The 14,747-nt window shown below is 33.1% G+C and overlaps 1 protein-coding gene across 5 annotated transcripts in view; it reads left to right on the top strand.

The window, feature by feature from the left end:
- Positions 1-14,747, top strand: part of HYCC2 (hyccin PI4KA lipid kinase complex subunit 2) — a 69,138-nt gene that overhangs the window by 15,896 nt on the left and 38,495 nt on the right. For 4 of the 5 annotated variants that reach the window (XM_081242444.1, XM_081242446.1, XM_081242443.1 and 1 more), the window contains 3 exons: positions 6,583-6,663; positions 7,618-7,719; positions 13,506-13,685. In XM_081242444.1, coding sequence (XP_081098570.1) covers positions 6,613-6,663; positions 7,618-7,719; positions 13,506-13,685 — 333 coding nt within the window. In that variant the 5' untranslated portion in view covers positions 6,583-6,612. Of the gene's footprint in view, positions 1-6,582; positions 6,664-7,617; positions 7,720-8,457; positions 8,514-13,505; positions 13,686-14,747 lie in introns of those variants that run through there. The other variant, XM_081242447.1, reaches the window with a different exon arrangement.

Raw genomic sequence — 14,747 nt, 5'->3', positions numbered from 1 at the left:
ATGTGCTGACTATCAGCTAAGACACAATTTCTACCAGTGTTGTTAGTGGAGAACTTACTGTACTTGTGCAAGTAGTGTGAGTTTGCTTCCTGGCAAGTAGTTACTGACCTCTTTCAGATCATGTTCCAGCACTTTATTATTTTTTTCATTATGTTTTATTCAGGGCTTGCTAATAAAGGTTGCCATTACCATGGTCACCAAAAAGATAATCATTTTCTGTGATATCTTCTTTATTTTGCTTCATACTCTGGAAGTGAGGCAATATGGGCCTGAATTGATCTGCATGCTAGAATATCAGCTTGACTTTTGCTTTTAAATACAGCTTTTAAACTAAAAATAGAACTACCATACGACCCAGCAATCCCACTACTGGGCATATACCCTGAGAAAACAGTAATTCAAAAAGAGTCGTGTACCACAATATTCATTGCAGCTCTATTTACAATAGCCAGGACATGGAAGCAACCTAAGTGTCCATCAACAGATGAATAGATAAAGAAGATGTGGCACATATATACAGTGGAATATTACTCAGCCATAAAAAGAAACGAAATTGAGTTATTTGTAGTGAGGTGGATGGACCTAGAGACTGTCATACAGAGTGAAGTAAGTCAGAAAGAAAAACAAATACTGTATGCTAACACATATATATGGAATCTAAAAAAAAAAATGGTTCTGAAGAACCTAGGAGCAGGACAGGAATAAAGACGCAGACGTAGAGAATGGACTTGAGGACATAGGGAGGGGGAAGGGTAAGCTGGGGTGAAGTGAGAGAGTGGCATGGACTTATATATGCTAACAAATGTAAAATAGATAGCTAGCAGGAAGCACCCGCATAGCACAGGGAGATCAGCTCGGTGCTTTATGACCACCTAGAGGGGTGGGATAGGGACGGTGGGAGGAAGACGCAAGTGGGAGGAGATATGGGGATATATGTATATGTATAGCTGATTCACTTTGTTTTAAAGCAGAAACTAACACACCACTGTAAAACAATTATACTCCAATAAAGATGTTAAAATAAATAAACAAAATAAATAAATATAGCCTTTATACATCAGATGATGGGATGGGTGTAACACAGTAGAAGAAATGATTTTCAGAATTCCATATTGTCTGTTTAAATAGAAAGAGGGCTTGCAGTATGTTTATAACTGTGTTCATAGCTACTTCTAAATACTAAAAGATGCTGATTCTAGTTAGAAAACATATATTTAAAAAATTTCTCTGTAACTAGTACTGTTCTGTTTTCCAAATGAAGGTACTAAAATATATTTATAGGATTTTAGATTTAGAAAGTAATTTATCATTGTAGTGACCTGAAGCCCAAAGGGTTTAAGCGATTTGTCCAAGGTCATATAAGCTATGTGGTTCATTGATTCAACGAATATACATTAATTACCTGTCATATGTCTAGATACCATAATATACTTGTTAGCATTGAGTCCATAGTGAGCCCTCAAATGCTAGCAGAACAGAAAAGGACCCTGTTCTCATGGAATTTGTGACTTGATGGGAAAGATAGACAATAAGTAATAAGGTTTAATATACAAGGTATAAAATCCAAAGCCCTAGGAAGGAAATGAAGCATATTTGTTTGAATGGAAAATACTGGAGAAGGGAGGAAGGGCTCCTATTTAGATAAAGTCAAGAAAGGCCTGCTGAGATTAACAGGATTGGAAGGAGCCAGTTATTTAAATAGCAATTGTAGGACAGCATTCCAGGCTGGAACAGCCCACCCAGAATCCCTGGGGTGAAGGTGTGCATGAAGCTCTAGAGAAACTGAATTGAGAATATGGCCAGAACATAGGAAGCTGTGGTGGGGGAGAACTATGAGCTATAAGAAAGGGACCACGTTACATTTTTCAACCATAGATTTTATTTTATTTATTTTTTTAAAGTAAGGGTTTTAAAAAATTTTTATTTTAATTAATTAATTTATTTATTTATTTATTTTTGGCTGCCTTGGGTCTTCGTTGCTGCGCACGGGCTTTCTCTGGTTACAAGGAGTGGGGGCTACTCTCCGTTGCCGTGCTCGGACTTCTCATTGCAGTGGCTTCTCTTGTTGCGGAGCACGGGCTCTAGGCGCACAGGCTACAGTTGTGGCACGTGGGCTCAGTAGTTGTGGCATGCAGGCTCAGTAGTTGTGGTGCACGGGCTTAGTTGCTTGGTAGCATGTGGGATCTTCCCGGACCAGGGATCGAACCCGGGTCCCCTGCATTGGCAGGTGGATTCTTAACCACTGTGCCAGCAGGGAAGCCCAAGGATAATTTTTTAAAGTCATATGTGATTATATGGATATGCTTATGCTCTTATCCTTTAAACATTTTGTTTCATTTTAATAAAGGATTGTGTCTTACTTCCTACTTTAATTTGTTAATAAATTACTGTCTTAAAATTAGTATCATAAAATTGGGGAAATATGTTAGTGTTTTGGTTATAATTATCATTAACACCACTATGTTCTTCTATCTAAAGTTAATTAACTTGCAGTCATTTAAAAAATGGTATTGGTTGAAACTAAAGTGATTTGATGTGCCAAATTTGTGGTTATAGGAGAGATCCTACAGGAATTTAAAATAAGAAATTTAACCTGGATGTGATACTTTTTTTTTTTTTAACTGAAGGGTGGTCATCAGGATTACTTGGGAAACTTTTTCAAAATATATATTCTGGGCCCTATATCAGATAGGGATTCTGATGCAGAATATATCACATTTAAAAATTTTGTGTTTCTTTCAAAAAATAATGTTTGGTTTTCTTTTTTATTTTAAGAGCTGTGCTGATGTTTTTTGTAAAGAATTTGAAAAACTTTTTTGGTTAATTGTACTTGCTTTTTCTTATCCCTTTCTATAACATAGTCAACATTGAAAAAATCTTCTAATCCATTGTAGTTAGTAAAAAGATGACTTATTAGTTTATAAATTTTTCCTAAAACACAGAAATCTTAATTTAAGCCATTTTCAGTATTTTAAATATTTATCTAAAAACTTGTTCATTTTGATTTTTTAAGAAAGTGTTTATTTTTATGTGTGTAACAACAGCTAGTTTGAAATAATGAAAAAGAATCACAGTTGCAGCAGGAAAATATAAACTTTTAACCCTTGAACAACACTGGTTTGAACTGTGAAGATACATTTATACTCAGATTTCTTTTCAATAAACATCGATACATGCAGTGCTACACAATGCATGGTTGGTTGAATCTGCTGATAGGGAGGGCCAGCTCTGGGACTTGAGTATTGTTGGATTTTGGTATCTGCAATGGGTCTAGAACCAGTTGTCCACAGAAGATTATACTTAGGAATCAACTTAATTTGAACATGTTGATCTATATGAAGAAAACACAAAATTTATGCAGACATATAAAAGATTTTTCTTAAAAAAATTTATTTATTTGGCTACGCCGGGTCTTCATTGCAACACATAGGATCTTTTAGTTGCAGTATGTGGGATCTAGTTCCCTGATCAGGAATCAAACCCGGGCCTGCTGCATTGGGAGCGTGGAGTCTTAACCACTGGACCACCAGGGAATTCCTAAAAGAAGATTTTTAATAAAGAGTAGTGCCATGCTTCTGTATTGGATAACTCAATTATGTGAAGATGTCACTTGAAATTAATTTGTAAATTTAATTCCAATAAGGATGGAGTATGGGAAAGAAACTTATCATTAGAAGTCTAATATTCAACTGGAAGAATAAGCAGGCAATAATAATAAAATACATTTTTAGGAAAAAGAATTATTATGGGACTTGTACTATTATAAAGTGCATTATAAAGCCACAGTAATTAAAATATTATAGTCCCGGTACCAAATTAATGGGAAAAGTAGCTCAGAAATAGTTCCAAATATACGTGGGACTGTTAGTATATGATAAAAATAGCATTTCAAGTTAGAAAAAAATGGACATGGAAACAAGGTATTAGGACAACTGAGAAAACAGTTTTTATTGGGAGAAAACATTGTTAGATCTTAATCTCATACTGCATTCTAAAATAACTTCCAGGTTGTTTAAAGAGTAAACTATAGATGTGGTTTTTAACTTTAGGAGATTCAAGCCTTTACTAAACAAGCAGAGTAATTTTTAAAGTACAGTAAAATATATTGTGGTATCTTTTTTGCTGTGTCTCTTTCAAATACATTACAGCATTTGTGTATTAAATTTTGAATGTTTTGGTAACGAGTACTCACTCGAATGTTCTGATACCGATTTTTGTTGTCCTAGTTTTAAAAGTCATATACATCATATTAACAAATGTAGAAAAATTGAGGTATTTATATTTATATTCTTTTTAGATTTCAGTGCTAAGGTATTAACTTTATAAATAGAGCAGGAAGAAATTATTTTGTATATGTAACAATCATATGCTCTTTAAAATTATATGATGGATTATGGTCTTGAGAATTTATTTGTATTTGCATATGCTATTAAAAATATTTATATCCTGTGACCTTAAAAATTCAAATTCAAGTTTTAGAGTTTATACTACAGAAGATAACAATACAAATACATAAGTATGTACAAGGATGTGTATTGCAACATTTTTTTGTAATATAAGGAAGTTGAAAACAGATTTATTAGTAAATAATTAAATAAATTATGGGATTATACTTATAATTAATTACACCCATTAAAAAGAATGAGCTTGAACTATAGGTCTTTCATATATTTTTGACAATTGAAAAAGCAATTATAGAATACTATGTACAATGAACACAACTATATTTAAACTGTATACACACACATATACATATATGCATATACATAAAACATATGTGAAGAAAAATACATACCAGCTGGTTAACTCTGTTTATCTTTGTGGGTGGGGGAGGTAGTTAGGTTAAGTTCCTTTTTTAATAGACATACACTATTTATAATAACTATTTTAAAATTATTTAATAATTGAATATCAATTATTCATATTTATAGCTAAGGATATTTGTAAAATTAGAGGTAATAGTTGGGGTACAGAGGAAGAATAGCTTTTTAAGTTTCCAGTAAATAAAAAGCAAAAATCAATCATTATTAAAATTCAGCAGTGGAAATAAAGGAGTTTTGTGGGTTTTTTTAAAGTTCCTATTTTGTTTATTTTGGAAGATAAGTCCTTTCTGTCACCACTAGAATGAAATTGTGGTTTTCTTCTTTACATGGTAGTATATTTATTGAAAGTATTTACCTCCTTTTCTGGAGTATTTCTCAAAGAGGACGTAAAATTCAGTCTATTTTTCCTCAGTCTTGTGGCCTGTGCTCCGCAACGGGAGAGGCCACGGCAGTGAGAGGCCCGCGTACCTCAAAAAAAAAAAAAAAGTAACCTATAATAATTCCTTGAATTAGTATCATCCAGTATTAAGTAATAAGTCATACAATAAGTCACGTTTAACCTTTTCCAATTGTGTTATGCTCTTTTTTATTGTTTGAATCAGAGTCCAAATAAGATTCATACTTTGGTTCTTGATTTTTTTTAACATATCTTTTAATCTGCTGTCTCTTTTTTCCTCTTGCAATTTATTTGAATAAGTCCACCAGTCCATCTTAAGAGCATTTGCTACTTGAGAATAAGGGACATTTCTTACTCCTTTTTGTACTCCTTGCTTATATAATACTTGGTATAGTGCATTATATATGGATATTTAGGGAATGGGAGGGGTTTAGAAAATCTGATTTCTTTTTTTTAGATAGAAATTTATTATGGAATATGACACATATTGTCTTTTTGATAAATATGTCTTTTTAATAAAGGAACTTTCATTTTAGTTGCTCTGGAGACATTTCCCTCCCTGCCCAAAAAATTCCTTTTTTCTTTTGGTTACCTTTTGAGCCTTAAATTTAAAACCAAAAACCTTCTGTTGTTTGTCTCACTTAAAAAATAATACATACCAATTTTTATTTTTTTTTATAATTCAAAGTTACATAATTAGAATATCCTCAGTAATCCTTCCCTCAGAGGCCAACACTTAATAGTTTAGTATATATATTTTTCCTCCCAGCTTTTTCACATTTATATAATTTTTAGTGGAATTATTATAGCTTATATACTGTTGTACAACTTGCTTTTTCTATCTGGCCGTTTTTCCATTTTAGAAAACATATAAATCGACCTCCTTCAAAGACCTTATTTCATATAATATATATATATGTTTATAACCAGTTTGTTGTACATATAACCCTTGATTTCTAATTTTTTTACCTTTGTAAAAATCTGTCCCAGTGTTCTATTATGTATAACTTTTTCCAGTTGTATGTGCCAGTTGTATATTTAGTAAAAGTTCTAGGCATAGACTGTGCATTTGTCTTGGGTAATGTGCAGTTTGATTTTACTTAGTAAACTTGTTTTTGCTACTTTGGAGTATAATTGGAAAATAGAAAAGCATTAGGAAAATAGATTTCAAACGTATCATTAAAAATAGAACTTATTTCTTATAAACAGTTCTGTTTTAATTGAACACTAGTCTAAAAGTAAGCTTCCTTATCTAAAATATACACTAGATGAGTTTCTCTTTTAGTGAAAGGCACACATCATTTACCTTTGATAGTTTCTGTAAGTAACACTGTCCTCAAGTTCAGTGCCTTTTTCTTTCAGAGAGAAAAGAGGAATAGAAGGTAGAAGAAGATGCTGGGATCTGAACGTGGCGTTGTGGAAGAATGGTTATCAGAATTCAAGGTAAATTGGATTGAGGATAAGAATGTGTCATATGATTCTATATATCAGTAATTCAGTTATACATTTTCATGGAAAAACTGAAACAAAAGTTATGAAGTAGGAATGGCAAAATATGAAGTAACATGTTTCTGTAGCTGCACCTCTTTAAAAAGGCACTAATGTGAATAATGGCTAGAAGGTAACATAAAAATGAAGCTAGTAAACTTGTTTTTGCTACTTTGGAGTATAATTGATATGGATTGATATCAATGGATTGATAAGGTGATATATAAATTTTAAGATATATTCAATAAAAGAGGGGAAGCATCCAAGCTTTAATAAGGCACAGGAATGAGATTTGTGCCTTATATTTTTATTTCCTCTGATTAAAAAAATCACTCATTAATTTTATTGAAAACTATATAATTTATAAACACTATGAAAATAAGTGTTTTGTGAACATAAAATACAAGAATTGAAATATATCCCACACTCAGGGACATCCCTGGCGGTCCAGTGGTTAAGGCTTCGCCTTCCAGTGCAGGGGGTGTGGGTTTGATCCCTGGTCGGGGAGCTAAGATCCCACATGCCTCGCGGCCAAAAAACCAAAATGCAAAACTGAAGCAGTATTGTACCAAATTCAATAAAAAGACTTTAAAAAAATGTACACCTCATTAAAAACAAAAGAATATATTGCACACTAATTTTTTAGACTAGATTATAAGGTGACTCATTTCAGCAAATCTTGGTGTAATGTGTGATTTCTAATCATTTCTCATTGTTGAGTAGTTAGAAGAATTGTATAACATCCTAACTAATTTGTTTTATTAACTCTCATGGTTATTATATTAATTATTTTTACTTTTCTTAGTTGACTCAATTATAAACCTTTTCAAGAGGAACTCATATAAAATAAAGTTTCTAACTTCTCAAATATTAAGTTCACTTTTGGTTTCCTTTGATGTTTTCTTTTAGGCATTACCTGACACTCAGATCACCAATTATGCAGCAACTTTACATCGGAAAAAAACACTGGTACCAGCCCTGTATAAAGTTATTCAAGATTCAAATAATGAGGTAGGAGAGTTTATAAGAAAAGTAATTTTAATGTAGTACATAATGAAATATGTGCACTAAAACACATACATGTAAGTTTTGCAGTTTTCCTTCTTTTTTTAAAATCCTTCCAGTGGGACTGGAAAACTTTCTTTCTGCTATTTTTCATTCTGATAGTTGCTTTGGCTTTCCCCATGACCTCCCTCTCCATATTTTTAAATGTTTTGATTAAATTTGTTCCTGTTGAGGACAGTATGTTTTGATTCTTGATTTGAGTGACCACCATCTCAGTAGATTATTTATTTAATTTGAAACTTTTCTCTGTTTCCTGTTCTGGAATGTTTCCTTTCCTGGAGTCCAAATTTTAACCATATACTGATTGAGATTTATTAATTTTAAGTATTGTTTGCAGTCCTTTTATTGACAGTAAAGAACTATGTGTAATCACTCTAATTAGTGAATTCAGTCAAACTGGTAACATGAAATGATGCTGCTGTAAGTTTAGCTTGAAAATGATCAGAGAAAGCCTAAATAGTCAGGATCAGTAAACTTAGAATAACAGTTTCCTATTATTTAGCCTGTGCTAGAAGGGAAAAAAAAGTGCAGCTATTGGCTCTATGTGTAAACTTACGCAAAATACACACATTATCTTTCCATTAACACAGTAGTATGACATACAGTTTTATCACCACTGGATTCGTGTATGCTTTAAAATGAAATGAAAGGAACACACAGGAAAGTAGCTTCTTATCTTCCCAGATACAGCCTCCAAGAGTGCCTCTGCTGTGTACTGAAGTGAGTTTGAAGAAGTTCAGGTAATCATCTTCTAACCAGCAGCTTAACTTAAAGTGCATCTTCATTTTTGTACTATCACTAAAAGCTTGCTTATTGACCTCTTTCTTTCCTATCTCCTAAACTTGGATTGGCTCTCAGTTGGGCTTGCATCTGTTGCTATTTGTAGCAGCAACTGCAGGATTCATTTGCTTCTTTTTCTCTTGCTATGTATTTTTGAATGTTTTATAACTTAGGTATGGTAATGGACATATATGCATATCCTTCTTGGTCAGGAGTTTTCAAAATTCTGTGTGAATATGAATGTATGTATCCCTTGTTTTGCACTGTCTTAACATTAAGCTTTGCTTATTAAAATGCATTTGTTTTATGCTTTCTCTTTAAATTGTAAGCTCTTCATGGGCAGTGGTCGTATATTCTATATCTGTTAACATATATATCTGTTAATTCCCTAGAATCCAGTATTTTATCATGTGCATAATGAACACTTAATAAATATTGATTAGAAGAATAGTGAAATACATGGAATTCTCTGGCAGTCCACTGGTTGGAACTCCACGATTTCACTGCCAAGGGTACGGGTTCGGTCTCTGGTTGGGGAAGTGAGATCCTGCAAGCCACGTGGCCAAAAAAAAAAAAAAGAATCACCAGGGGAAAAAAAAGAATAGTAAAATACAAAATGAGATTCTAAAATGCTGTCATTTTCATTAAGACTCACAAGTATGTAAAATGTATTGGCTTCCTTTTTTTCTTTTATGCTTTGGAAGCTGTGATATTGATATTATAAGAATTAACTCACTTTATATTGTCATACTTCATAATACTAATGTGTGAGACTTTGTCAAGGCTAGAAATAGAAAAATTACAACTTGCGAGACTCAAGCTTAAGACCCAGCAGTCATTATAATCAACCAGTTACTAGAACAGGTCTGTCTGTCCATCCTTTCTCCTGTCAGGTCATAAGATTCTAACCATGCATTCATACTTCAGAAAAACAGAGTGCTAAGTTCCGTAGAATCTCAAAGCAATTCTGGACTTCAGTTCTAGAAGGAGAACCCTTTTAGTCCTGATTTTGTTATATTCTGAAACATAAATGTATTATTTACTTAATAAGAAACGGATTTGCCTTAAATACCATGAAAGTTCTTAAGAAAGTATATTTCCTAGAAGTTCTTTTTTTGTTGTTTTGTTTTGTTTTGTTTTTTGGCCGTGCCACGTTGCACGGCTTGGGAGATCTTAGTTCCCCAACCCAGGATCGAACCTGGGCTATGGCAGTGAAAGCGCTGAGTCCTAACCACTGGACCGCAAGGGAATTCCCAAAGAAGTTTAATATTACATATCATGGCCAACCTGTACTACAGCTCAAGTTTTAATCTCTAGACCAACATGTTGCTTTATTTTTCTCCTTTCCCTCCTTCCAGATCCCTTAGTCACTCTAGCATTTCTTCCACTTCAAGGAGACCATTAACCCTATTGCTTTTTTACATTTGATTGTCCTTTTGCCTCCCTTCAAATGTCTCACTTCCTTCAAATGTCTCACTTGCCTCTTAGCTAAATTTTCTTGATCCATCATTACAGTCATTCCCTTGCAAACATTCTGACGTCCTTTGCCTCTCATTCCCTTAGGTCATATTCTTTGGGCAAAATCTCAACACTGGATAAAACCCAGCCATCCACTTCATGCCTGTACCTGAGCGGCTGAACATACCTGGAAAAAACACAATTTTGTTGACTTTTTCCATTTAAATAGAGGACTAAAAATCATAAATGAGCACATAATACTTCATTGGTACACTGTCCCAGTGTTCATTTTATACCTTCTCTTTCCTCACACTTACTGCCCTTCCTCCTCATTTTCAGTTTGCCTTCTGTGTCATTATAAAAGAAGAAAATAGTTGGAAACTCTATTCTCCCATTCAAATCTACCACTCTACCAGCATCTCTACCCACACTCTCCTGCCGTTTCTGCTGTTCGATGGATGAAGTGTCTCAGGTTGTATCAAAGGCCATCTCTTCCACTTAGGCCTGGATCCCATCTTCTCTAACTACCTCAAAGATTGCTACTGCAGTTATCCCCTCCCTTTCCTCTGTCACTGATTTCTTTTTTCTTAAAACAGCAGTGTTGTTTTTTTAAATTAAGTTATTTTATTTATTTATTTTTGGCTACGTTGGGTCTTCATTGCTGCGTGAGGGCTTTCTCTAGTTGTGGCGAGCAGGGGCTACTCTTTATTGTTGTGCACAGGCTTCTCATTGCGGTGGCTTCTCTTGTTGTGGAGCATGGGCTCTAGGCGTGCAGGCTTCAGTAGTTGTGGCACGCGGGCTCAGTAGTTGTGGCTCACAGGCTCTAGAGTGCAGGCTCAGTAGTTGTGGCCCCCAGGCTTAGCTGCTCTGTGGCACGTGGGATCTTCCCGGACCAGGGCTCGAACCCATGTCCTCTGCATTGGCAGGTGGATTCTTAACCACTGTGCCACCAGGGAAGTCCCTGTCACTGATTTTTTTTTTCCTTTCTGATGAGAGGAATATGATAAACAACCATATTCTATTGTTTTAAAAACCTTCTTTGATTTGCCTCCTATTTTATTATCTACCCCATTTTTCTGTCCTTCTTCCCAATGAACTTTATAAAGTATTGCTTATTCATAGTCTCTGTCTACTTGTGCCCATTTCCTCACCTCATATTTTTTCTTTAACCCACTCATATTTGGGTTCAGTCTCCATTATTCCACCCAAACTGCTCTCAATGCGTTCATCATGTGGCATGCCTCTTAGTAATTATCATGTCAAAACTATTTGCTAAGTTTGGGGAAGGTGTAAATTATTCTTAAGCTTTTATTTAACGAGAAGATAATGATTTTTAACACCTTTTGCTGTGGGTGATAGCACCATTTAGGGAAGGTCATTTCTGATACTGAGAAATTGAGAACACGATGGCATGATAACATATGCTTAGAATTAAAGGTTTTAACAGAGCACATTGGCAAGTTTTTAACAGTCTTATTTTGCAGTTGAGTTGATGAAAATTTACTGGATTGCCAGCCACTCCTCCCTCCTTTTAAAAAAAAAGCAGAGTAATAATTTTGGTAACTCTGTATTTCTTTGCAATGCTTATTAAAATATAGTCTCTACATGCCAATGTACTTGCTGCTGAGGAAGGAAAATAAGGTCTTTATGACATAGACAAACTGTAATTGTACCATGGCCAGTGAAATTTAGAGAAGGCAATTTTAGAGTCTTCTACTAAAGAGGAAAGTAGATTTGAAACGTGGACATATATTTTTAAAACATAAATTTATGAGAGAAACAATGTTTAATTGTCCTAAGGAGCTGAATATTGTTGTCAGTACTTTACAAAGTTGCCAGCAGTTGACCATTTTCAAAAGTTTATTACTTCGTTATTAGCACTACATGGACTATGCTATTTGTAATTAAACAACGCTCACCTCCTCCTCCACTTCCATCCTGGTATAAGAAATGTGGTATAGTGATAACATCAGCTTTGTGTCAGAAGATCTGAATTCTGGTGTCTTTCTCGCTACTAATTTCTGTAACCTTGGGCAAATTGTCTGACTGGTCTAGACTTCAGTGTAAGGGGAGACTTGGAATGTTTTTTAATATTTTAAATCCTATGAGAGTGATTTCATATAAAAAGCTTAGTAGTTACTAGACTAGGTGTGTAAATTTTTTTAGCTTTAGAGTTGTTAAGAGCTAAGCTTAAGTCATCTAAGTATATTAACTGTACAAGCAACATAGGATTTGTTGACTTTTAATTTACAGTTTTGAAAGTAATGACTTTATTCTGGAGTGTTAGATTATTACAGACATATATAACTACATTCAAGCAGATATACAAGTGTATATATATATTATTGTAATCATTCAGAATAGAAGTAAGCATATAAATTACTGAATCGTTCTTTTTTTTAAAAGCTAGTGTTACACTATTATATATAAAGTAGATAACTAATAAAGACCTACTGAATAGTACAGGGAACTCTACTCAATACTCTGTAATGACCTATATGGAAAAGAATCTAAAAAGAGTGGTTATATGTATATGTATAACTGATTCACTGTGTTGTACACCTGAAATTAACACAACATTGTAAATCAACTATACTCCAATAAAAATTTTTAAAAAACAAAACAAAAAAAAGCTAGTGTTAAATTTTTTTATAGTTTCCTCTCAGTGTTTTATCTGCATTTTAAAATCATAGTCAGTTTTGTGTAGTCTGCAGTTATTCTAACAAAACCAGTCTAAATTAGCAGTACAAGTTTAGGGGAAAAGGGGAGGGTTGTTTAAACTGCTCATTTTCTTCAGTTTTTAAGATTGTGAATTTCCTTATAAGTCATATTGTATGATATCATATGAAAAATTATCCAGTTAAAATTGGAAAAGCTATTTCTGTATACTTCCTCCTTTTCAAAATCTTTCCAATAAATATAATTAGTAGAATTTGTCAGTCTTAAAACATAGAAGTAACCTGTTTTACTTGTATGTATTTAAAATATTAACTAGCATTTTGGATGTCCAAATATTATGTATTGCCAAGTCCCTTTATCTACTGAGTGGTATATAATTTGTTTAAATCATAGTCTTAAGTTGAGATTTAAAGTTTATTTCCAACAAGATTATTTGAAATTATTTTCTTCCAATAGAAACTTTTAAAAATGGAGGATAGTAAGGGTTGGTAATAACAGAAAAGGAAACTCAATATAAAGTAGTACATTGGTTAAAGAACTAATTATCTAATAAGTTTAATAGTACAGTGTATTGAAAGATATGTTGTTATTATCTGGGCACAAAGTACTTCTTGCAGTTACTGGATTGGTCAGTTTAATGTGTAGTCTCTGAGTATAAATAGAGATTGAGGTTTTGGTTGCATTGATTCAGAATAAGCAAAAATTAATGTTGAGAATTTATTTTAAAAATATTATACAAGTATATGTGCCTAAAAAAAAATTACAGTTACAGCCAAAAGAATGGAAATAACTGATGCACTTTATTTTCTTCTTAGCTCCTGGAGCCTGTCTGCCACCAGCTGTTTGAGCTCTACCGTAGCTCTGAAGTTCGACTTAAGAGGTTCACACTGCAGTTCTTGCCAGAATTGATGTGGGTTTATTTACGGCTTACAGTTAGCCGAGACAGACAGAGTAATGGTTGCATTGAAGCACTACTTTTAGGAATTTACAATTTGGTAAGTGGAAAATGATAGTTTGGGAAATTTTAAGTATTTTTTAAAGTCCTCTGAAATAATACTTGAAGAGTATTTAGAGGAAAATAAATTTAAATGTCTCTTGAATAACTTATTTGAATTAATTAAATTGAGTACAGAGGTGTTTAATAAGTAATTGCTGGTAATGCATTTTATAAAGTAGGTGAAACTATTATAATTGATAGCATTACTAATATTTTATGGCTTATTTTTCTAATTATTTTATTTGGCTAATATTTATGAATGCCTTGCATTTAATTTTTTTAAATTTATTTTTAATCATTTGATAAAACATTATGTATTTGATACATTATTTATGAAACTTTTTTCTTCTAAGGAATTCTTAAGTACTTTAAATGTTATTATTCTGTTGTTTTTTTTTTTCTTCCTCATGGTGCCCAGTTTAGAACATTGGTATTGAAATTCCTGCCCTTTGAATTCTTATATTCTGTGTATTTACTGTAAACAGACACTCCACATATTAAAGTTAAGTTTGTAGTTGAGAGGTACCTCAACCAAAGTACCTCACAAAACATTGAATCTCACAAAAAAATAAGTATTCTTCTGCACCAGTGCTCATTCCTCTAAGTATTATCCCTTAAAAAATCATTAAAAATCATTTCCATTACTAGAATCTGAAGCATGGAGCCTGGCCTGTGGAATCACTTGTATTTTGTTTAAAATCAGCTCCTGTCACTTACTGCCTGTTTTAAATTTAAGCAAGTTACTTAATATCTTGACTTCAGTTGCCTCGTCCTGTAAAACAGAAATAAAACATTGTTAGTAGGATTAAAAGCAATTAGAAGAACCCAACATTTTTCCTGAGGTGTTTATCAAATGTTTACCACTATTATTATAAATAGTAGTAGTAATAGTTGTATCATAATTAAAGATGAGTTTTTTTAATGAAAAGGTGGTGTAGGTATAAAATTCTTTATTTTGCTACCTTGCCTGATTTTGTCTTTTAAAGTAGGAAATTTGTTTCACATATCACTGTGTTTCTAGTGCTTAGCAAGGCACTTAGTAAATGTTGATTTAATAATT

The sequence above is a fragment of the Mesoplodon bidens genome, assembly GCF_964165515.1.
Source record: "Mesoplodon bidens genome assembly, chromosome: 8".
NCBI classification, from domain to species: Eukaryota; Metazoa; Chordata; class Mammalia; order Artiodactyla; family Ziphiidae; genus Mesoplodon; species Mesoplodon bidens.
This window is presented reverse-complemented; position numbering and strand designations above follow the sequence as displayed.